Source organism: Psammomys obesus, unplaced genomic scaffold, assembly GCF_907164565.1.
Source record: "Psammomys obesus unplaced genomic scaffold, mPsaObe1.curated_primary_1811, whole genome shotgun sequence".
Classification (NCBI taxonomy): domain Eukaryota; kingdom Metazoa; phylum Chordata; class Mammalia; order Rodentia; family Muridae; genus Psammomys; species Psammomys obesus.
The window spans coordinates 4,381,861-4,407,291 of NW_026588368.1; the positions used below are offsets into that span (position 1 = coordinate 4,381,861).

General features: G+C 48.6%; 1 protein-coding gene across 1 annotated transcript in view; it reads right to left on the reverse strand.

Annotated features, from left to right (window-relative positions):
* The window catches only part of Wnt5b (Wnt family member 5B), a 40,147-nt gene that overhangs the window by 9,896 nt on the left and 4,820 nt on the right, over positions 1-25,431 (reverse strand). The window contains exons 2-3 of the mRNA XM_055604212.1: positions 4,475-4,611; positions 2,907-3,154 (exon numbers count right to left, since the gene is read on the reverse strand). Of these exons, the coding sequence (XP_055460187.1) occupies positions 2,907-3,154; positions 4,475-4,593 (367 nt within the window). The 5' untranslated portion in view covers positions 4,594-4,611. The remainder of the gene's footprint in view (positions 1-2,906; positions 3,155-4,474; positions 4,612-25,431) is intronic.

The window sequence follows — 25,431 nt, forward strand, 5'->3', positions numbered from 1 at the left end:
TGTGTGTGTGTGTGTGTGTGTGTGTGTGTGTGTGTGTGTGTGTGTGTATGTGTGTGTTGAATGGGTGGAGGGTATCTGGATGTGAAACAGTCACAGATGAAAGTAAAACCAAACCATCTCAATGGCAGAAGGCTAGCAAGCCACAGCCGCAGAGCGACTGGAGAGACCCTGCTCCCAGGAAACAGACTGTCCTCACTCTCAAGCTCCCTGGGCAGAGGTTTTCGGAGCTAGGCTGCTCTTCTGAGCCGTTTTTGCTGCCCCCTGGTGATGACTTTTGCTGCAGCTTCAGGAAGACCAGAGCCTTGTGACAGCTGGATCCTAGAAGGAGCTACCCAGAGCACAAGGGGACTGACTGGTTTCTCAGACACGAAGAACCTTCAGGGACACTACAAAAAAGGAGTGGGAGCTGGGGCATGGTGACGCATGCCTTTAATCCCGGCACTAGGGAGTCTGAGGCAGGCAGATCTCTGTGAGTTCGAGCCCAACCTGGTCTACATCCAAGACTCTGTAGAGGGACTCCGTTTAAAAAACAACAACAACAAAACTAGGAGTGGGGAAAATCAGGAAGACTAAAATGTTCCTGTTGGTGACTGAAGTGGACCAAGCAAGATCTGCCTCCTTTGTAAGGTAGGCCGGGCCCTGCACAAGCAGCCCTACGATGCAATCAGCCTCAGCAGTGTCTACTCCTGACCCACACGTCCATGTGCAAGCGTAGGTGGGTGCAATGTGTGCGGGTCCGTGTGCATTCCTGAGTCAGAATTCAGACGACCTTGAGAAACCAGGCCCTATTCTACCGGGTCTTATTGCCAGGACAGTAAAAAAGAAGGTGTTGATGGTCTTGTGTCCGAATTCTCCCAAGACAGTCCCCATCACACTGCCTCACACCCGTGTGTTCTTCCTCTGGAGCTAACCACCTTGTTTTCCTTTTTTAAAGATTTATTTATTTATTATTTATTATAATTTATTCACTTTGTAGCCGGCTCCTCCCGGCTCACCCTCCTCCCTCTTTTCCCCCTATGCCCCTCCCCTAGTCCACTGATAGGGGAGGTCCTCCTCCCCTTCCCTCTGCCCCTAGTCTATCAGGTCTCATCAGGACTGGCTGCATTGTCTTCCTCTGTGGCCTGGCAAGGCTGTTCTCCCTCAGGGGAAGGAGATCAAAGAGCCAGCCACTGAGTTCATGTCAGAGAAAGTCCCTGCTCTTTCTCTGACATGGTGGAGACTGAGCCACCCATGGGCTACATATGAGCCCATGCATTGTTCTCCATGCATTGTTCTTGGTTGAAGCATCAGTCTCTGCAGGCCCCCTGGGCCCAGATTTTTTGGCTCTGTTGGTCTCCTTGTGGAGCTCCTGTCCCCTCCAGGTCTTTCTATCTTCCCTTTCTTCCATAAGATTCCCCCTGTACTCTGCCCAAAGTTTGGCTGTGAGTCTCAGCATCTGCTTCGATACCCACCTTCTTTTCTGAGACAAGGACCTGGGACTCACAGACGTGGCAGGGCTGGCTGCCATCAGGCCCCGAGGATCTACCTGTCTCTCCCTCTATGTCACTGGGATTACAAACATGCTTCACTGCACCCATCTTTCTCTGTGAATTTAAATTTAGGTCCTCAAGCCTTTATGTGGGTGCTGGAGATCAAAGCAGGCCCTCAGACAGAGCCATCTCACTGGCCTCTCCTTGAGTGTCTGCCACTCCTTGAATGAAGGGAGACAGGACAAGGGGGATGACATTCCCCACCTGGACTAGTCTCACCATCTCAGGAGGGACAGGCACTCTGCCAAGGAGAGGGATGAGTGCTAAGAGTCAAGCCAGTGTGTAAATCCCACCATAACCTGAGTCAGCTTTCTGGGAAAACTGCCTCTTGGGCCATCCTGGAACACAGGCCGATTCCTTCCAAATAGCCAGAGGGGATCCCAAAGGCAGCGGTAAAGTTCAAAGAACCTTGTTTTCACTTTTCAGTTTGAGTCTGGGAAAAGATGTCTGGAGTAAGCATGTGCGTGGGTGGGTGGGTGGGGGTGGGGGGGTCCTTCCTAATAGAATACTTCCAAATCTCTACCCTGACCGCAACCACCGCCCCGATGGAAACCTACTTTGGGAAAGCCCCTGCAGCTAACTCCAGAATGCGGTAAAATGCTGGGGAGCTGTCCAAGGAGAATGCGGAGACAAGACTACCAACACCTCCCTTTTATGGCCCTTGCAGATAAGACGCAGCAGAATTAGGGCCTGGTGTCTCAATTTCTTGCCAGGCAGGGGAGAATTGCATTTCAAAAGGGCCTGAGACAATTAGACTCAACTCACACCTCCGTCTGGACAATAGGACAGCCGTGATCTCACCAGCTGTGGGACAGGGGAGGGGAGGGATCCCCAGCAGTGGTCCTCTCACCTTCCTCTCCCACCGCTTTCGTATACATCCCTTTTCAAAGGAGAAGGCATGGCCAGGATCTGGGCCCGGCTAATGACAGCTATCACCAAACCTGACACCGAGTTTTCACCTCTTGCTCAAGGGCTCAAGCGGAATTTATCTTAAATGTCGAGCATACAATTTGGGACTTTTCTCCCCCGAGACTCTGGAAAGACTTTTCACAAAAGGCCCTTCTAGACAAAGGCAGTCACGGCAGGCAGGCGGGTCTCTAACCCACACCCTCCTTACTCAGAGGTTCCGTTCCCTCCCAGAGTGAGTCAGCGACAGCCTGGGCCAGGGTAAGTCTGGGGTAGAGGACCGCAGAGTGATGCTCTTACTGCTATGATACCGTTTGGGGCTCTCCCTCCTCACAGCATGCTTCCGGGCTTAGAAAGAATGCAGTGAGGCTTCCCTTCAAGCTGTCAATGCTCCAGTCAAGGGAAGGAAAGCTACCCCCAGGCATGGAGACACAGGTCCTGCGGCCTAGCTGAGCCCAAGTGGCCTCTTACCTATCTGCATGACTCTGCCGAAGACGGAAGTGTTGTCCACTGTGCTGCAGTTCCATCGCCTCTGCCGGAACTGGTGCTGGCACTCCCGGATGCCCATCTTGGCTCCCTCCCCGATGTAGGACATGTGCTCTTGATACAGCTGGCACAGCTTTCTCTGGCCTGGGGAAAGCCCGGGAAGCTGGCTGCACACAGGCTGAGCGCCGATGATGAACATCTCGGGTCTCTGCACCGGGTTCAGAGCTAGCGACCTACGATGGCAGACGAGAGACACAGCGGTGAATGCACCCAGCCGCAGCTCCACGCCTTTCACTCGACGGCCCCTGTGCGGTGTTCTCCACAGACCAGGCTCTGGGCTAAGCGTAGGGTGTGGCGGTTCACACGTGTGGGAGGCAGAGGCAGGTGGATCTCTGTGAGTTCCAGGACAGCCTGGTCTACAGACTAAGCTCCGGGACTGCCAGAGCTGCATAGTGAGAGCCTGTCTCGAAAAGACAACACAACAAAACACAACACGACAGAAAAAAAAAAAATCTGAACTGTCTGAAGGATGAGGATGGGCAGAGGAGGCTGGGCAAGGCAGTGAGAGAACAGAAAAAGTCAACCACCAATGGGCCAGACCATGTTGAAAGAGTAAGAATAATGAGTTTAGCCAAGTGCAGGGGGCTTGGTGGAAGGTTAGCTATCCTTTTAAGGCAAATCTCCTCGTGCCTTTAAGACAGAATCGGCTTCATACACACGACCATGTACCATAAGCATTATCTCGCCTTGCCTCTCTGTATATCCCAGGCCTCTGCCGATCAGCTTGGGAGCTACTTTTGCTCATCAGCTGGCACATATAACAAATGAGGTGCTGAATTAGATGAGGGACTTACAGATTTGCCATCTGAATAAGCGCAAAAGCCGGGCACAGGCTGTGCAACCTCCATGTCTATTTGGCAAAACACAGTGGCCTTGAAAACACAAAGGAGGCCACTTGGTTCTTTCTACAAAGCCCTCTTTGGCCTTCAGACTGATCAACTAGGAATTTTTACTCCATCTGTTTCTACCAGGAAAAAGACACACACACACAAAGAGATAGTAACCTCACATTATACATACATGCATATGCTACAAATGCAAACGTGATGGAGATCTCGCTGTGTTCTATAGAATGACCTTGAAACTACTGGGCTCAAGGGGTCTGTCTGCCTCAGCCTGAATAGTGTGTGTGTTTTGCTAAGAATGAACTTAAGGGTCTCATTCATGACATAATTCATGCTCTTAATAATTTTTTTGTAAACAACAATTAAAGCTACTTGTAACAATTCACAGGGTGGAGGGACGTTCAGGAAGGGTTTTATACAAGATCTAAGGGGGGAAATATTACAGGAACACAGCCTATATTCTTCTCATGACACCCTCTTCTCTGGGAGCTTGGAGGAGAAAATGGGCCCTGGTAGAATTTCCTGGGATGGAAGAGGCCTCTGGTATTCCTCAGAGGAAGGTGTGATCACTCCCATGGGGCCCTGATTCACAGCTTGATTACTCAAGAAGCCTCAAGGTCTGGGCTAGACCTCAGCCCCCTCACTCACCACCAGGAGTTGGCGTCAGTCAGGAGCTGGGCCCAGCTGGAGAGCAGAGCTGCTGTGAAAAGCAGCGTCAGGCTGGGCATGGTTGGCCTCAACCCATCCCAGTGCCCTGGGACCAACATCTTCCAAAGCGGAGCTCCCTGGAGAGGGAAGCAAAGGAGAGTCAGCATGCAAATGTCACAGAGAAGAAAAACGGGGGGTGGGGGTGGGGGGGTAAGTTCAGTGGTGGAAAACTCAAAGGATGAGCTGGGAGGGTGGGTGGGGATGAACAACTGAAAGGCCAGTTCGCCCACCCAGCGAAAACTCAGCCCTTTCTAACCTCTTCTTCCTTGAGTTACACTGGGGGGCTCCTACTCAGGACCAGATTCTGAAGGTAACAGTAAGCTGTGAAGCCAGAATAGCAAACGAAAACAGACCATGTCGAGAAGGGTGTGCTCTGCCCTTCTAGAGCAGAGGACAAGCGGATGGAGACAAAAGGGATGGCCCCCCTCCCCTGTTAAAACCACCCACTCCAGTCCAGAGCTTTAATCCTCTATCCTCTTCGTAGCGGTTAAGGATTAAACACCTACAGAGTTGGATATGACTACACTCAAACAGGAGGCCGTACTCTTCCTGCTCTCAAGTCTTCCAATCGTAGACCCTTGTTTACTCTTCAGGAGTAATAGCGGGGAGGGCATCAGTGCCTTTTTACTTCCGAGGCTCCTGCCTAGCCTGGCAGGAGCAGGCTTTGGTGGCCAGTCTCTTCCCCCAACACTTTGGCCTTTGAAGGGCCACATGGAATGCAGCATTTGGACGACACCGGCAATGGGCCACTTCCTTCAAATCTTCCTGAAGGTCCTGTCCCCTTCCTTGTTGCACGGGTGTTCCCGCCTTTGCCTTGGTTATTTTGCTTTGGAAACCTTGGGCATTTGGAAAATATACCTTTGGCATCCTAGAACAACTGACCAAACACCCACCTGTTCCTAGGTTCTCCTCATTTCCAACAGATGCGCGCGCACACACACACACACACAAGCCTCGGACAGTCCCACACCAGCTCACCACGCTGATCCTGAGCTTCTGGTTCTCTAGACTCTCCGGGAGGGGGCGGCAGATGCTTTTTAGACCGCTGGTCTAGGAAATACGTTTGACCTGGGGCTGCTAAGAGAGAAAGGTGGCTGGAGCAGGATTCAGAGTTGGACAAGCCCTGCTCCCCGCCCCTTTTGGTTTTCCTGCCGTAGGTCTCAGCTGGGGCTGGGCACCAGCCGGCAGGTGTGTGGGGCCCTCAAGGGGCGGATCAAAGAGAGATGTGGTCCTCAGCTTTTGTCATGTAGAGCCAGCTCGGAAATGACCCGGCCTTTAGCCTGGGCCACTAACAACTCCACCTTTCCTAACCAACTTCACTGCCTCTTCTGAGGGATGTCCCTGCCCCTCCCACCTACCCCCATAAATCCTCCACCTCAAGACAGGAGGTCTGTGAAGGCAAGATAGGGAAGATAGGGCTGGCTCCAGAAGCTAATGGCTTTATTGAGGGGAGGGTCTGGGTCGGGGATACAGAGGATACACAAGAGAAAAACTTCAAAGAGCCTCCTTGTCCAAACATCCCCATCTTCTCCTCCCAGTCCTTCTTGGGGACCATTCAGCCTTCTCCTCTGACTGCCCTGGCCAAACTACCACAGACGGGCAAACTCCCCATTCCTAACCAGTGCCCTGACCAAATAACACAGGTTTTCCCCGATGGGTGGCACCTATTTCCCTGAACCTCCTCACCCCAGGTTTCCCATCTCACACCCTCTCCTAGGAAATCTTTCTGCAGGTCCCAAGCCTAACCAAGGCCATACTGGGTGTCTTTCTGCAGGTCCCAAGCCTAACCAAGGCCATACTGGGTGTCGGAGAGCCCAGTGTTTCAGAGACAAGCAGCGAGTGTCTGCTAACATCACTGTTTGACTGCCCGGGCCAGAGGCTGATAAGCTGTCTAGGGCGAGACCTCACAGGGGCTGCAAATTCCACACCTCCCTGCCATGGAAGCATAAAGGGCAAATGCAAAGGCCCCAACAGCTCTCCTGTGCAAACCCACAGTCACCCTGGGATGACTTGCTCTGGTCGGAGGGCAAGAGCTTTGGAAGGATGGCTCTTGCTTCCTAGAGTTAGGGTGTACTTCCAGGGCCCAACGCCCCATCTCCATGGAGCGTTCAAAAGCCACCACTCCTCCTGCTACAGGGTGCCATCCTTCTCACCATAAAGCCAAGCCACGGCGAGGAATGAAGCGTAAAACGCCTGAAGGGGGAAGGGGTCCTTTCACCCCCGCCTGGATCCTGGATACACACCGGAAAACTTGCTGTCCTGGTTCCCTAGCAAGTCAACCGTCGAAGCCTTTGACTGTGTTTCCTGGGGCTGGAGAGATGGCTCAGTGCTTAAGAGCTCTAGCTGCTCCTCCAGAGGACCAGGTTTCCGTTCCCTAGCACCCACATGGCAGCTCACAACTGCCTGTAACTCTAGTCCCAGGAGATCTGGCGCCCTTACCCAGATACACACACAGGCAAAACACCAATGCACATAAAATAAATAATATACTTTTTTTTTTTTTAAAGCTTGTTTCCCACTCTCCATTTCTATTATTGTACTCTGAGAGATCAAAAAGCTGGCTAAGTGACCTCTGTTCTCTAGATTGCTTCATGGCTTCTTTATTAAAGTCTCTAATTTTGCAAACTCTAGGGTTCTCAAAGTGTGGCCTGCTCTGATTTAGTATTGGCATCACTTAGGAACCCATTGGGAAAACACAAAATCTCAAATTGCCAAGCTCCACCCAGACACAGATTTGTTCCTAGCAATCTGTTATTGTTGTTTTTAACGCAATTCTTTTTTTTACTTAAGCATTTTTTCACACTTATTTATTTACGTGAGGCGTGGGCACATGTGCTGGAGGTCAAAGGACATCTTTGCAAAGTCAGTCCACGAAAACCAGAGAGCCAGAAAACCAGAGAGCCACGCTCAGGCAGCCATCCTCAGTGACAGATAACACCAAGCTTTCAAAGTAACACATTTGTATGTTAATGACAAATTTCTACTTGCTGCTGTCTTAAGCCAATCACCCGAGGGTGTTGGAGACCTCTCAGGGCACAGAGACATTCAGCACCAGGAAGCCGAGCCACAGCTCGAGCGCAAAAATGCCCGCCGGCTTCTTCTATTCAGAAAGGAACACCCTAACTCACATTGAAGCATTATTGATGGTTGGGGCTGCACACATCTCTGATTACATTAAATACCATCGGACTGCATACGTTAGATGAACGAACTGCACAGGTTCTACTGAAACAAAGCTGTCACCATTTAAAAATGTGTTCATGATGATGAAGCTCTGCACCCCCCCCCGTAGCGATTGATTCACCAGGAAGTATGTCATGTCGATAGCAGTTCTAGTTCAGTGACTGCCACCGAGCCTGAATTTGATCTCCAAGACTTAGCATGCATTCCCCTCAGCCAAGGATAAACAAACAAACAGATAAGTAAGAAATAAAATAAAATAAGTTCGGAAATGGGCTAGCAGCCCTGTGTCTGCCTCCTGCCACCTACGGTGGGATGGACAGACCAGCTGTGATCTGTAGTCGCAATGAAGAAGTGTGCAGGAGTGAAAATGAACAAGTCACAGCTACATGCCACCACACAGAAGTCTTACCAACATAATTTTTTTTCTTAATGTGCATTGGCGTTTGACTGCATGTATGTCTATGTGAGGATGTTGGATCCCCTGGAACAGGAGTTACAGACAGCTGTGAGCATCCATGTGGGTGCTAGGAACTGAACCCAGGTCCTCTGGGAGAGCAGCCAGTGCTCTTAACCTCTGAGCCATCTCTCCAGCCCCCCGCCCAACCTAACGTTGAAAAGCAAGTGACAGAGGACACAGGTATAAACCATACAGAAAAGCAAGAAGCTGATTATCGCCAAAACCACGTGGAGGGCAGAGGGGACCACTATGAGGAAGAGACTTGGAGTTTCTAGGTGGCTCAGCCTGGGTAATGGGTAAAGTCACAAAGAGTCTCGGCTCTTTGCCATTGCCTGTGTTCCTGGGTGGTACATGACACAACAAAAAAGGCTCAAAAATGAGAAGAGATCCGATTAGCATGGATGGGAAGATCTCTGTGTATGTTTTCAGTCTCACAGGGCATACAAAAACCCCTTTCTCCCTTACAAAAAGAATATTCAAGCTCAAAAGGAAGCATTAAACAAATGTCTATTAATTTACAGACAGGCCTCTGTCATAATGACTGGAGGGTGCGGCAGACCTAGAGCAAATCGGCGCACAGCCCCCAGCATCCTAAGCGTGAACCAGCGGTTTCCGCACCAGAGGTCAATGCAGCTTCACGGTGGGGGAAACCAGGCTCCGGCCAAGCTACTCTCTGTGTCACTTTTACTTTATTTTCTGCCAGCGGTCACTATTTAGTCCAGCAGCCAGCCTCTGGCATAACTGTTTTCATAACTACCTTTCTTCTTTAAAGGACTTAAAAAAAAAAAAAAGTGACCGAAGACTAAGGCAATAATGCAAGGAAGACTTTATCAGACAATCCCAGTCTCTTGAAGGAATCCCCAGATGCTCCTCTGCTGTTCAGCTCAATTAACACAGCCTTTCCCTGCCAGCCTTAATTATTTCTCCCAAGGGTCTCTGCTGCTGCCCTGCCCCCCATCCTCCCTTCCCGCTTTGCTCAGCGAATCCTCTTAGCCTCAAGGCACATTCCTTTGTGTGATCCACTTCCTAGACAGTTGGTGGAGACAAGTCTGTGGTGGGGTGGGAGGAAGGTTTTCCAGCCCCACCACCGTTTGCAGCAGCTCCTGGAACACTCGTCTGTGTCTCAAGAAGTGATGTCTTAGGGGTGGGGAGGGAGAGGGGGTGGAGAGAAGGGAGGAGATTTAAATGCTGGCACTTGGGAGAGATGTTAAGCTAGAAATGTGTTTGGTATTCCCTGTGAGGGGGGGGGGGGGGGGGGGGGGGGGGGGGGAGGGGCGCAGGGGGGGGGCGGGGGGGGGGGGGAGGGGGGGAAGGGGGTGGGGGTTCCGGGGGGGGGGGGGGGGGGGTTGTGAGGTAGGAAGGAGAGGAGCCTAGTCGCAGTGCCGGGCGTGGACCCAGAGTTCAGATCTCCACGTTTCCAGGAATACAGAATCCCAGACCACCAGCTTTCAGTGCCACGGCAAAATAACTGTCCCACTACTCCCAATTGCTCGGACACTGTGAGAGACTAAATCACACAAAGCCAATAGGGTCACCGGACTCCGGGACATCCATCCCCCTCTGAGACCCCGCATGCAGGACTGCCAGAAGAGGCAGGTCCCAGGTGACTCCTCTTATGTGGGGAAGCACCATTCTCTCCCCGTCGCCAGGCAAAAGTCCACGCAAGTTTCATTCTGTGCAGAAGATAAAGAATTTCCATCCATTTAAATGATGAATTACAATCATTTAAAGATGGATGGTCCCTAAGCGAGCATGACTTAGAAAATTATTCTTAGGAACACGGAAGCCGAAGCCTGGAGGGCTGTGGGAAAGGTGCTGATGCTCCTGTCTTGTGAAGTAACCTATTTTGGCTGTGGGGCTCTGGGGTATGAGCTGCATCTGAGCTTACAGGGAGGGAAGGGGTGTGCGGTGCAGCTCGGCGGGGGTCCCCCCACAGGGCAGCTGATAACCTGTCTGTGCCAGCTCCCTGCAACAAAGGTGCATCCTGTGTGACCAGCTCAAGGCACTGTCCATTTTGCAAACTGGAGCATAGCTTAAAAGATCTTGAAGAAGGACCAGTGGGAAGGCTCTGCAGGTAAAGGCGGCGTCTGGTGCGCAGCCTGATGACCTGATCCTCAGGACCCATGTTGTGGAGAGAACACACTCTCACATGTTGTGTTCTGACCTCCATGCTCATGCCATGCTATGCCACACAACACACTCTCACACACACACACACACACCACAACATATACAACACCCCCACAAACCACACACACACACACACACACACACACAAGAACCCATGCTATTTAAAAAAGAGGAGACAGGCGTACACAATACCCCAATAGCACATACCTTTAATCACATCACTTGGGAGGTGGAGACACAAAAGAATCAGGAGTTCAATACCAACCTCAGCTGCAGAGTGAGTTTGAGGTCAACCTGAACTACATGAGACCCTGTCTCAAAAACAAACAAACAAACAAACAAACCCTCTAATCGACAGATGGCCAGATGTCTTTGATTACCACATGATTTAAAACTTTTGGAACATGAATACCTTTATAGCCAGGAAGGCTCAGCATCTCATTTCTCTAGTCCCCACTGCTTTCATCATAGCTCCTCTGTATCTCTGTCTCTCTATCTCTGTCTCTCTCTTTTGTTTTTTTCTCTCTTTCTTTTCTTTTGTTTTCTTTGTGGAGCCTTGGCTGTCCTGGAACTAGCTCCATAGACCAGGCTGGCCTGGAACTCAGATGTGCCTCTGCCTCCCGAGTGCTGGATGGAATTAAAAGCATAAGCCATCAATGCCTGTGTACCTCATGTTTCTTGCAGCTTGAATAGAGGTTTCACTTGAATACAGGCTCGCAAGGCTTTTGAGTTTGCCACTCTGTTCTCTGGGGGAGCTTCGGTATACATATACTATGTACTGTGTGTTATTATATGTTTTATAGCTACAGTGGTCACTTTACCAAATCCACACTCCTGACTGTATAGCACAGATATGCGGTTTCTGAAAGAAGTTATTCTTTCCTCTAAATGACTCTCTAGTGTATATGCATCTCTGTGTGTCTATGTGTGACTGTCTGTTCTGTGTGTACTTTGGTGTGTGTTTCTGTGTATGTATGTCTGTGTGTGTTTGCCGGTGTTTATCTGGGTGTTTGTGTCGGTATGTCTGTGTGTCTGTCTTTGTGAGTCTGTGTCTATTTGTGTGTATGTTGGTGTTTGGGTGTGTATGTGTGAGTTTGTGTGTCTTTTGGTGTTTGTGCCTGTGTGTCTATGTGTGATTCTCACTGTGTGTCAGTGTATGTGTGAGAGTATCTATGAGTGTGTCTCTGTGTGTCTGTACCTATGTGCCTATGTGTCTGTGTACCTGTGTGTGTGTGTCTGTGTTAGTTATAGATGGTTTTTGTTCCGAGACTCAAACTCAGGTCCTCTACAGGAGCCTACAAGTGCTCTAAATCACTGAACCATTTCTCCAGTCCTTTGGAGTTATCACAGTAATAGGTAGCAAACTAAATGGGGAACAGTGCCAAAATCCAGAGAAAAATGGGGACACACCAAAAAGTCGAGGCCTTGTTCTGTGGCTTAGCTGTTCCAGACACCACCAGATCTGTATTTGGGAAACATGGTGATGATTTAATGGTGATAATGACTGATGGAGGAAAGGCCGGGGGCTGGGCTCCCAGCAGAGGGGTCAGAAACTCTGGAAACATGGTAAAACAAAAGGGGTAGAAGGAGAACACAGGGGTCACGTGAGAGGAAAACAGGAGAATGACACGGCAGCGCTGAGAAGCGACCCCCAGGACAGGCTTGTATTATCTACCCGTGCAGGCTCAGATTTTAGACTGCTTATCCTTGGTCACCACTCAAGTGAAATAGGACACAAGACTGGTATATGACTCAGTGGTACAGCTATTACCCAGCATTTGCAAGGGCTCCGTTTCTACCCCAGCACTGCAAAGAAAGAGCAAACAGGATGGGGAGGGAGAAACAACTGTGTCCACCCACACATGGGCCTTGGACAGAGCCCACCTTATTAAAGGTCACCTTGCGGGGGCTAAAGCACATTTTATCTCTGCCATTGATTGGAAAGAGTCACCATCCATGGGAAAAAAACAAACAAACAAAAAAAAAAAAAACACAGCATAGAGCCCATGTATCATTTACAACGAGTCACTGAAAAGTTGCTCGTTAAAATGAACAAATATTGGGCAAGCCAGACAGCTGGTGAGTAAAGGTGCTTGCCACTCAAGTCTGGCACCTAATGTTCCATCCTGGAACCCACGTGGAGATGGAAGGAGAGACCCAACTCCACAGATTTGTCCTCTCACTCGTCTGTATGTGTCGTGCACACACGCAAATGCCACATCCAGAACGGCCCCAGGGACCGACTAGGGGAGAAATCTACAGCGGACATTTTCTGCCCTGCTCACACTGCCAACATCAGCACCAGGACCAGAGGAAGGCTTTGCCACCGATGCCACTCAGAGCCCTCCAGCCGCAGCGGAAGCACTGGCTCCTTGACATGGCTGTGTCCACGCCAACGGCCTTCATTCGCTCTGGACTTCACTCATTCAGGGCTTTCTTTGCTTCCCACTTTAACTCAAAAACAAAACAAACAAACCAAAGCCAGACCTTACAGCTAACCCAAGAGAGGATAACTTCTGCTCTGGGATTTGCACGTATTTATCCAAGAAATCACTTCATTCTCTTAGGATGTCGCTTCCTGCACAGAACAGGGGTGGAGAGCACGGGTTACCCAGCTGGCACATGTTGTGACTGTTTCTCCTTGGCTAAGATGTCCCTGTATCACCGAGATCTGGCGAGATGGCAGAAGAAATGATCCTGTATCCTCCGGGGCATCCAACAGGCAGTCCCCCAAGCTCATCCCTTCTTCGATGCAGACAAGCAGAAGAGCTGCTGTTGCTTAGAGCACGGTCCATGAGTCCCCAGCCTGTGACACTCCCGGGAGGTGACCGAACCTTTCCCCGGGGCAGTCTAGAAGGAAACTGGGGTCAGTCGCTGCAGCTGCACCCTTGAAGGGGATGTGGAGACCTGAGTCTTCCCTTAACTTTTCAGCCACGGAGCATGCAGCGTCCTCGCTCCCACCATCGTCTGTCTCACCACAGGCGCCAGAGCAACACGGCCAACAACGACCCGAAGCTGTGAGTTTCCTCTTTATGAGTTGCTTACCTACCTAACCGACTAACACAACAGCCTTTAGAGCCAAAGACAGAGTTCCAAGACAGAAAGCAGCCCAGGTCCCCAAATGACCAGCGAAGACTGTCCCAACAATGGAATGTCCACTTTGGTTTTCACACAGAACAGAAGTAAACTGCAGCTTTTTAGAGCCAATCTATATCTTGGGGGGGTGGGGGGACTGACACATGGGTCGTCACATGACCCCAACCAGCAAAGCCTTAGCTTAGTCCCTGCTCTGTATTAGAGCCATCTACACACTCTCCTGGTACTGTTCTTGACGAGATTGAGCATCAGTGTGGGAGGCAAGCACACGACTACTGAGTCACACCCCTGCCCCTGATCCCCGTAAGTTGCTCTTGGAATGTGTGATCCTCTTGTGTCAGCTTTCCAAGTGTTGGGGATTACATGTGTCTGTCGGTGCACTTCGCTGGCTCTCTTTGAGAACCACCCCTCTTAGAGTGTTAACTGGTCAACTTTATGAAAATCAGAGCGGGGGGCTTCCTCAAAAAAAGAAAAAAACCTGAAATACAGCTTCCGTATGATTTAGTCGTATCATTCCTGAACATATTCCCAAAGGACTCTGCAGCGTACTACAGAGACGCCCGCTCATTCGTTATCACTGCTGCCCTCCTCACAACAGGCAGGAAACAGAATCAGCCTAGACGTTCGTCAACAGGTGAATGGATACTGGAAAACGTGGTGCTTCGATACAAAGAAATTTTATAGATAAAACCATGCAATTTGCAGGTGAATGGATGGAACTGGAGCTGTGAGGGAAGCCAGCCTGGGCTACGTGGGCTATGGTTTTGGGCTACGGTTTTGGGCTGTCCTGGAGCTTGATTTGTAGACCAGCTGGCCTAGAACTCACAGAGATCCTCCCAAGTGCTGGGATTACAGGCACATGCCACCATGCTCAGCTTAAAGATTTGCTTTATGTTAGGTGGATGAGTATTTTGTCTGTACCACTTGCATGCCTGGTAGGATAAAGCTCCTGGCCCTGGAGTCACAGACAGTTGTGAGTGGCTATGTGGGTACTGGGAATTGAACCTGGGTCCTCCAGAGGAGCAGTCAGTCGGTGCTCTTAGCCACTGAGCCAGCTCTCTAGCCAGTCTATATGTTTTTGAGACAGGGTCTCACTGTATAGCCTGACTAGCCTGGAACTCACCACGTAGACCAGGCTGGCCTCACTCACAAGGCCACGTCTCCATCCCCCAATTTTTATATATATTCATCTACTTAGGAGTGAGGGAATAGACAGATTTTAGGAAACCAGAAAGGGACCATTAAGAGGGGAAACACTTTCAACAGAAATTTACCCTATAATTAAATCTTAGTAAGTGATATTTATGACATACTTAAAATCTGAAAAGGTCAGGGTTAACATGATTAACAGCTGACCACTACATAAAAGATACACACCTCTTTTAGAATTTAGAGGTTCTGGAGTTTCGTTGTTGTTCTGTGGTAGTTCTAGGGTTACCAAGGGCACTTCAACTAATAACTAACACAGTTACTGTCCCCTCAGAGAAGACAGAGGCTGAGTTAAAGAGATGGATCAGAGGTTAAGAGCACTGGCGGCTCTTCTAGAGGTCCTGAGTTCAATTCCCAGCAACCACACGGTGGCTCACAACCCTCTATAATGGGATCTGATTTCCTCTTCTGGTGTGTGAAAAGACAAGAGCGCTCACATACATAAAATGCATAAATAAATCTTTAAAAAAGGAAAAAGACAGAGGCGTCCAGCTTCTTGCTTCTCTAAGGACAGAAAGTAAACGAGGGAACAATACTCCGATCCCTGTTCCTGGAGACATCATTTTATTTGTAAAATGTCTTTGTATTTAAGCACCACATTTTCATTATCCATTCACCTCGCCTACATGAAAAGACAGGAAAACACAACGTTATTGAGGTATTTTTTAAAAGCCGAACTTTCCAGCAGGACTGTGCCAGCAATCCCAGCACTCAGGGGTCAGAGGCAGGCAGATCTCTGAGTCTAAGGTCAAAGTGGTCTACAGAGTGAGTTCCAGGACAGCCAGGGCTACACAGAGAAACCCTGTCTCAACAAACCCAAACCCAACCCCCCCCCAAAAAAAAAGCTGCATCTTGTGTGCATTTTCCCCATGTCGTGTGTGGGGGAGGTGAAGGGGGAGTGTGCACACACATGCACAGAACATAGGTATGGAGGTCAGAGAACAACCTTCGGGAGTCAGCCTCCTACCGCGTGGGTTCCCGGGACTGAGCTCAGGTCCTACGGCTTGGCCTTAAGTGACTTTCCCCACCTAGCCCTCTTAGCAGCCACTGGCACTGGCAAGAGGCTACGGACCGACACCCAGCCGTCCGTGGCAGTGCGGAATAGTTTACTAGTGCAACTCCAGCCCTACACAGCTGTGTGGCCCTTGACAAGGCACCTTTCTCTAGCGCTATCCTCTACTGGGTGAGAGAGGAGGCTGGGTGCGCAGCTCAGGGCTTGCCGGGCACGCTTGCAGAGCTTGGGTCTCTTCCAGCATGGTGTGAGGAGGGGCATCAGGGCCGAGGCCACACCAGTTTTGTTCTAGTGTTAATACCCTTCACATCTACTGACTCGTGAGCAGGCCTAGTTCAGTTGGGTCGTTAAGCTCACTGGACATTTATTTGCTCTTTCCAATACATCTCTTTTTAGGATCTCCAACTTTTGACGAAAATAAAGCCTCATGAAACCACCAAGCTGACTTCTGGTATTCATACTAAGTTAGCACATTTTACCTTGCATCTCTCTGCCGCTCAGTGAAAGCACAGATTCCACGTCTGTGGGCCATCTGCAAGGTTCCTTTCATAGGTCATTTACTTTCAAAATTAGGGCGTGTACAGAAGGAGGCATCCTCCTGTGTCTGCTAGCAGGTAGCCAACTGCAGTATCTGAATCAGGTTAGCCCACTTGGTCTTCAACTTGGTGCAGCCATAAGCCCCTCCCCCCAGCATGCCTGCCTGTCTTTCATTGCATATAAATAGACAGGAAACACCGCAAGCCGAGTGCTAGGGGGCTCCATATTTTTGCTTTCTATGGCATCCACATACAGTTTTCTCAGCTGAGGTCAAAGGAATTGCAATTCTCACCCAAGACCTAGAACTTGGCTGTTGACAGGTTTTTGTTTTTTTGCTTCTCCATGAGTAAAGATTCTACAGAGGCTCCCTAAGCAAACAGGGCTGCCAAAGAGCCTCATTTCAACTGGCCAGGGAGACACTGGCTTTGCCAAGCTAAGTCTAGTTTAAAAAAAAAAAAAATGTTTTCGCAATAAAAAAAAGAAAGAAAAAGAAAAAAAATCCTATAACTAGATATGTGCTTACGTCATACTGAGAGAGGAAGCCTTGAATCAGAAAGTTTTTTTTTCTCTCCTCACAAACCTTTCCTGGGTTTTGTTTGTCCATTTCTGCCCAGTCACTTCCAAACGTAACCAGGCCCTACAGCCACAAGGCTGTCCTGAAGTCACCCTCTATGTCTAGATGACAAGGTGCGAGGTGGAGTGACTCAAATGAGGGAAAACACCAACCCTCCCCTGCCGTCTGGGTTCTGTCAGCAGAAGAAAGTAACACTTTCTAAAGTGTTTAGAAATGAGTTTAAGAAACTAACAGTAGGCACGTGCGGATAGCCAAGGATCTGGCCTAGGGAGGACAGATCTGGATATTTTCGTGGAACCAGTACAGAGGTTGGGCCACTGAGATCTGACTGAGCCGGGCGCCGCACGCCTTTAATCCCAGCGCCCGGGAGGCAGAGGCAGGCGGAGCTCTGTGAGTTCGAGGCCAGCCTGATCTACAAAGCAAGTCCAAAACAACCAGGGCTACCCAGAGAGACCCTGTCTCAAAAAAAACCCAAGGGGGGGGTGGTGGAGAAATTAACAGTGGGACTGGCAAGATGAATCAATTGAATCAACAGGTAAAGACTCCTGAAAGCTGACCTCTGCCCCCACCACATGTGCCACACTGTGCATGCACTTGTACATACACATACAAACACACAAAAATTAATAAGCAGATAAATATAATAAAAAAGAAACTGCCAGGGGAATTCTGAAACCCTGAGTGTCTTCTGTAAACACTGTTAATGGCTGGTACCCAAGGCCACGGTCGGGAAAACAGCAGTGATCTGCATAAACCGTGCAGACACAACAGGAAAACATGCCCTCAGTTCTCAGGTTGGAGCCCCTGACCCTGTCTGGGGCTACCAAATACAAGTGCTGAAGTCAACGGATGAGCGTGCTAATGCGCCCAGCAGTGCCGACTCCTTGGCTATCTACAAGTGGGCTCTTCTTGTTGTTATTTTTGTTGTTGTTTTTGTTTTCTAGACAAGGTTTCCCTGTGTAGACTTGGCTGTCCTGGACTCGCTTTGTAGTCCAGGCTGGCCTCGAACTCACTGAGATTCACCTGCCTCTGCCTCCCTGAGTGCTGAGTGAAGGCATGGGCCACCACACCTGTCTGGGTTTTTGTTGTTACTTGTTTTTAGATTTATAGATTTGTGTACATATGTGTGTTTTAGGCATACATTCAAAAGGATGCATGCATGGGTTTGGGGGCCCTATCCAGGGAGTGGGTAAGATCCTTGAGCAGCAGTGTTAGGCTTTTTTTTTTTTTTTTCTTTTGCATGATGTCTGGATTATGCAGGTGCTGATATCCAAACTCTACTTCTCATGATTTACAGCAGCTGCTCTTACCCACTGAGCCATCTCAGCCATTCCAGCCGCCTTTCCTTCTACTCAGATGTAGCCCACTGAGCATACCTTAGCAAGCCTGGGCAATGGCGGCACCCAAAGATGAGAGCAGGGAGGGGAGAGTGAACTCACACACTCACATCCCTTCCACCCTAGGAAAATTTCAGTGGTAAGAAGTGAGTCCATGTTTGTGTCAAGGGAAACCACACGCCCAAACACCAAAAGCCAATGTCAACACGGAAAGTCAATGGAAAACAGCCCAGTATCACACAAATGTAATATGACCAGATGTGGTCTGGTGTTGGGGGGAGGCACTGGGTATGATGTGCAGCAAATAATAAAATTACCGCATTTTTCCAACATTAAGAAAACACCACCAAAGACGGAGGCAAAAGCAGAGATGGCTGTATAGTTTCTCTCTTGCCTGCCACTCGGCTCCAAGAAGCTCCCCCCCTAACCCTATAGATTTAAAAACAATCTTCTCCCCACCATCTCTCACCCTAAGTTCCCACCAAGGAAAAATTATGAGAATTCACGTTACTGTTTTACAATTGTTCTTTTCTTTGTAACATTTTTATTAACTTATTTATGTGTGTGCATGGACGTGTACATATCAGAGGGTAACTTGTGGGTAATGGTTCTCTCCTACCATGTGGAGTCCAGTTCTTTGGCCTAGCAGCAAGTGTCTTTCCTTGTTGAACCATCTTGACAGCCCCTTTCCTCCTCCTCTTCCTCCGTCTAGCCTTAAACTTCAGGACTCAAGGGATCCTCCTTCTCTCACCTCCCCAGTGGCTAAGATTACAGGGGAGAACTCTTAAGATTCCAGCTTAGAGTCATTCCACCTCCTGCTTTGGGCCAGGCGCTGAAGATTTTTCACCCTGGGTTAAGCAGTGAGAGCAGGCAGCCAAAAATACCCAGCGAAGAGGCAGCCGTCACAGGTGAGGTTCAGGGGACCAGAGGTAGGGCCATACAACTTCCTGTCTGTGTCCAGGCAGCCCAGGCTGCAAAGCACACAGAACTTGAGATGATCTGGGTGCACAGAAGTAAATTCTCCTAGACCCATTCACCCTCTGACATCATAAACAGAAACAACCTTTTAAATCAAGAGCTACAGGTCTAGTTTATTTCCATGGGAACAATACACCTGCATGCAATGCTTTTTATCCTTACTTATACTGTTCAGGTTTGAGTACTTTAATTGTACATACATGTCTAACATGAGAACTCGATGTTCACTTCATTAGAATAATACCATTTAATTGAAATAAATGTGTTAACTATTTCTCAGGGACAACAGCTCGTCCCTCCCATGGTAACTCATCTACTCCCTGTTCCTTTGCTTTTATTTGTGCAACTTCAAGTCTTTCCTCCTTTTATAATATTATCTTTAATACACGCCAGGTCTCCCTATGATATGGTTTCCCCATGAAAACATCAGACACTTCGGTTATATTTACACTTCCCAACATCAGTTGCAAAAACTAACGTGTTAACTTGAATTTTTCATTAACTGGAATTAAAGTAAATCCCGAAGTAAACAACAATGTGGCCACTTAGAGGGATGCTGGGAAGCTATGGCTTTGGTCTCAGCACCGCCTCCTTCTGGAGAGGCAGCACCTTGGCCAGCAGCTGTAAAGCAGAGTACTCTCAAAAAAACACTCTTGTAGGTTTCATTGGCAGCACCCATTCATTGGCCGTTACATCAGCCAGCCGAGTTCTTGCTCCATTAGGGAAATCAAGGCCTGCAGCTTCTGGAGTCCAGCCTTCCGGGAGAGCGTGCTTCCTGTGCTGGCACAAACTCTGCGGAATATAGGGATCCATTCTTCTGTATGTAGACACCCAATTTTCCCAGTGCTATTTGTTGAAGAAGCTGTTTTTTTTTTCTCCACTGTGGATTTTTGGCATCTTTGTCAAAAATTAAGTGGCTCTAACTGTGTTGGTTTGTATCTGGGTGGTCTTCTAGTCCATCAATATGCCTGTCTGTTTTTGTGACAGTATCAAACTGCATGTTGTTTGTTTGTTTTCATTGTTTGTCTTGGAGACAGGGTTTCTCTGTGTAGCCCTGGCTTTCCTGGCCACTTTGTAGATCAGGCTGGCCTCCAATCCATAGAGATCTGCCTGCCTCTGCTTCCCGAGTGCTGAGATTATAGCTAAACTGATTTTATTAGACTTTGTATATAACTTGAAGTCAGATAGTGACACCTCCATCCTTGTTCTCTTTTTCTCAGTATGGTTTTGGTTATCCGAGGTCTTCTGTGCTTCCTTTCTTTCTTTCTTTTTTTTTTTTTTGAATCACATTGAGTCTGGAGATTGCTTTTAGTACAGCCATTTTCACAATATTAATTTTTCCAATCCATGAGCAAGAGAGGTCTTTCTATTTTCTAATATCTTTCCAATTTCCTTCTATAATACTTTAAACTTCTCATTATATAGGTCTTCTCCTTGGTTAGTATTAGCCCAAGGCTTAAGATTTTTCTTTCTTTCTTTCTTTCTTTCTTTCTTTCTTTCTTTCTCTTTCTTCCCTCCCTCCCTTCCTTCCTTCCTTCCTTCCTTCCTTCCTTCCTTCCTTCCTTCCTTCCTTCCTTCCTCTTTCCCTTGCTATTTTGAGTGGGACTGTTTCCAGATTTCTTTCTCAGCATGTTTGTTATTAGGATATAAGAAGGCTACTCAGTTTTGTATAGCAATTTTGCATCCTGCCACTTTGCTGAAAGTGTTTACTAAACCATGTGGTGGTGGCACTCAGCACTCAGGGAAGCAGAGGACAGAGTCCAGGACAGCTAAGGCTACACAGAGAAACAAAACAAACAAACAAATGTTTATCAGCGCTAAGAGTTTTTTTTTTCCCCAAAGATTTATTTATTACTTATACAGTATTCCGCCTGTTTTTGTGCCTGCAGGAAATAAGGGTATCAGATCTCATTACAGATGGCTGTGAGCCACCATGTGGTTGCTGGGAACTGAACTCAGGACCTTTGGAAAAACAGCCAGTGCTCTTAATCTCTGAGTCATCTCCCAAGCCCCTCTAAGAGTTGTTTTTTTATGAAACAAAGAAACAAACATTTTCCTATGGAGTCTTTACCATCAGTCCCTTACATATAGAATCATATCATCGGAAAATAAAGATACTTTGATTTCTTCCTTTCCTACCAAACCATGTTTTCACTGAAACAGAACTTAGCGTAAGGACTCTTAAACACAAGGCTTGCTGTATTTTCACCTACTAACACAACACAGTCATCCGACCACCAGCAAACCAACCCAGTACATGGCCGCAGACAACGCCTGAGCAGATTCCAGGAGCAGCGCTGAGGCTGATGTGCCCTGCAGGGTAGCTTGGGGTTGGGGTGTAGCTGGGGGGCAGAGCACGTAAGCGATTGACATGGACAAGGCCCTGGCTTCCATCTATACCGCAAATCTCCCCTAAACCTACAACTTGTTATTGTTGATTTGATTCCCATACTTAGGCAATGTGCTTTCCATTCGGGAATTGGCAGTTAACTGAAAAAAGACAGGGGAAAAGCTTTAATTTTTAAGAAAACATTGAAGTTTTAGCCTATTCCAGCCACATACTTACATCATTCACTTCTAGAAACAGTGTAACAGTTTAACCACCGTCTGTGATCTTGGTGCAAGACACCAAAAGCTTCTAGAGTTATTTGTTTTGTTCTGGTTTTACTGTGTTTTGGGGCAGGGGTCTCTTATATCCCAGGCTGGCCTTGGTGCTCTCTCTGTAGCCAATGACTCTGAATTTTCCATCTTCCTGTCTTCAGCTCCCACTGTTGGTATTATACCACAGACATCACCACTCTCCCATTTGGTTTGGTTTTGCCTTTGTATAACAAGGTTCTGTGGTGGAACAGCAAAGATCTACAATGTCATCTGGTTTTTTAACTCTCTCTTTTCCAGATCTGTCTCAGAATCCAAAAGAGCAGGTTAAAACCAAACCCTTCGAACACCATCACTGCACTGGAATTGAGTAAGTCCATCTCTCCCAGATACCTGCACAACTTAAGATGGCTTACTATCGGCCAGATCAGTCAAGGCTTTTTAAGCGCTCAGAATTTAAGCATTTCCTGTGTAATACTACACAGCAATGAGAAATATAAACACTAGTTCGTGTAGTCATCAAGGTTCTCTTGTTATGAACCTTGTAGGAGTTTGGTTTTCCTCTCCCTCTACCTTTGAGATAGGCTGGCCTTGAACTTGTTATGTAGCTGAGGTCCCAATTTATGGGCATTTTTAATGAATGACAGGCCTATCTCGATAATCAGGGTTCGAGAGTGGAGAAGGACTGGCCTGGCATCTAACAAGGCTCTAGGCTGGACGGCCAGCACCTCAGGAAAGAAAAGAAAGAGGGGTGGGAGGGGCAGGGGAGGGGACAGGGGTTGGGGGGGATGGTTTGTCAGGATATAAAAAGCAACGTAAAGGTGCAAATATGAGTCTGCTATGCCTTTCCCATCGGGACACGCCACAGAATACAACACCGCTGATGGAGTCACAAAGCCAGCTGAGCCAATTTTAGCCCTGCCAGAAGTGACACTTTTTTTTTTCAGTCCATATAATATTTTTTTACGTTATACCACATTTTAAAACGTTATAGGCATGTGATCAGAAAAGCGGAGAAGTAAGCTAAAAGAGGACTCCGAACATGTTATTTCTCCATTTTCCCACAGCCCCTCGGCTGCTTTGAAGGTAGATGGGGAGTGGGCACACCTGCTCTTGGGATTTCTCCTTTCCCTCCTTGGCTGCAGCTGTACCAGAGAGCCATGCTAGTCTAGAAGGATGCGTGATCAGATGTCTGCCTACTTTTGCCACTGTCTTTTTTTTTTTTTTTTTAAACTTTTACAGTTTATTTATTTGCATCTTATGTGCAGTGGTGTTTGGCCTGCAGGTACATCTGTGTGAGGGCGTTGGATCCCCTGGAACTGGAGTTACAGACAGTTGTGAGCTGCCATGTGGGTGCTGGGAATTAGACCCAGGTCCTGTGAAGAGCAGCCGGTGCTCTTGACTGTTGAGCTGTTCCTCCAGCACCCTGCCAGGGCTTTACTATTAAGTCACATAGAAATATTCAAATATTGAGCAGAGGTCCCGTGAGCACAGCACACACAGCTGCTGTGAGCTGGTGCTCTGAGGTTCAGAGGACAGATGCACCAGACCATAACTACTCCCAGGACCCCAGGGCGGTGGTTCTTATTCTGTGCCCTACTGTCATCACTTATAAAATAAGAACAGCAACACTGTCATCAAATCTCTACATAGAGCCGGCGTGGTGGCGCAGGCCTGGGATCCCGGCACTCACGGAGGCAGAGGCAGGCGGATCTCTGCGAGTTCGAGGCCAGCCTGGTCTACAGATCGAGTCCAGGACAGCCAAGGCTTCATAGGTCTGTCTCAGAAAAAACAAACAACAAACAAAAAACAAAACAAACAAAATCTCTACATAGGACTTTCAGAGCTTTAACCAAGATGTGGCCACCGAATTACTGCAATTTGTTACTACGATTGAAGTTAACAACACTAATTAAGATTCCTTCAACTAATTATAACAAGGACTCCTCAGACTGCAGGACTAGTTCAGTGGCAGTGGACTTGCACAAACACATGGGAGGCCCCGGGTCTGCTCAAAATACAACAAAGAACAGAAACAAAACTACAGAAGCAATAAGGATGTCTTACTGGTTACAATAGTAGCATCGAATCCTTGAGTAAATTACTCCTGCCTTTAACAGGGGAGTTTAAAATAAAAGGCTGAACACAGTGGCACCTGTGACCCAGGGAAGCTGGAGAGGATGGAAGCTAGCGCCAGGGAGCCCTAGATCACCAGTGAGACCCCATCTCCAATGATTAACAAAACACGAAAGGTAAGCAAGCAAGAACCTCACCAACTTGTTAGTCCAAAGTTGCGCCGACTTAAAAAAATCCAGGCAGAATCTTTACACAGAATTACAGTACTCACTGACCTCTCGGCAACTAGCTGCAGTTCAGGGAGCCACAGTAGCGCTAGCTATCAATACAGAGGTGGTTTGGCCGCCATGCTGTCTCGCCCCGGCGTGTGGAATGAAAAGCAGCAAGGCCTTTCCTGCCCCTTCAGAGTCTGACTTTCGTGTGTTAGACCTTGAACCTTCTCTTGGCAGAGAAGGGGACCTGGATGTGAACTCTTTGGCAGGGCTGATCCCCAAGACTCCTGTGGATATGAAATTATGTAAAAGACACCAACTGCCTGCCTGGTCCACCCACACAGGGCTCTCCAGAAAGCCTGCTGTGCACCCAGGGCAGCTGATTTCGGGATAGCTCAGCCAGGCTCCAAACCATTGAGGTCCCAGGACACTCTGAGACAGGTTGAGCTGACCCTCCCTTCCCCCTCTGGCCTCCTGAAATATTTATCAGGATCTGACAGTCTCAGAGGAACCCGGTACGAATGACCTTTAGAGCAGAGAGAACACAGACTGAGTGACAGAAGCAGCAGGGTCGCCTGTCTGGCCAGGCTGCTGCAGTCTTGGAGTTGAGTCACCCTGGACCGCTTCCCTGGGAAAGCAGAACCGGAGCTGGTTGGAAATGGAGCTCCTCTTTTTTGCACCCCAGCTTTAGCTCTCAGCCCCGGAGGCCTGCATACAGTCTTTGATGCAGCAACCATCTCGACGCAAAAAGCTGAAAATGCGCTCCGTAAGCATGGCTATCTACAGTGTGCTCTGGGGACAAGGTTGCTCAGCTGGTGTGAGGCCCTGGGTTCCATCCCAGCGGGTGGGGGTAGAAATGGGGCTGTTCCACGGGTCCAGGGCTAAGAGAGACATGACCGATAGAGGGCGACAGAATTACATGCAAGCAATTCAAGGTCTTTCATTCAAAGCCAGGGCTAGGCATAAGCCTGAAGGAATAAAAACTATCAGCTTATCTTCCCAGAGGGCATTTTCCCCCTAGACAGACAGACACACACACACACACACACACACTCCCTCATGAACACGCACACACACTGGCTCATTTGGCAAACCAAACATCACCTGTGGCCCACAGCATGGGTAATACCTCATTCACTGCCAACAGCTGGTGCACAGGGCATCACATACTGACTGTATCCTAGCCGGAAAGCAAGGTGGGTTGGGCTGGGGAGTTCCAACCCCAGCACTCAGGAGAATGACATAGGACGATCATGGGTTAAAGGCCAGCCTGCGCTACAGAGACCCGGATTGAAAACTTAAGAACAACAAAAATCGGTTTTTGCCAGCTGTCTGCTTCTTGGTGCAGTGGTTTCCTTGTTGGTGACCTTCTTCACAGCTTGGGAACGAAGGCCAGCTGCTGTGGCGGTCAGACGGAAGGCTCATCTATGAACGGACCTCCGAACGGTGCGTGCCTTGCAGCTCCTGTTCAGTAAGCACTGGCTGTTTTCATCTTGGT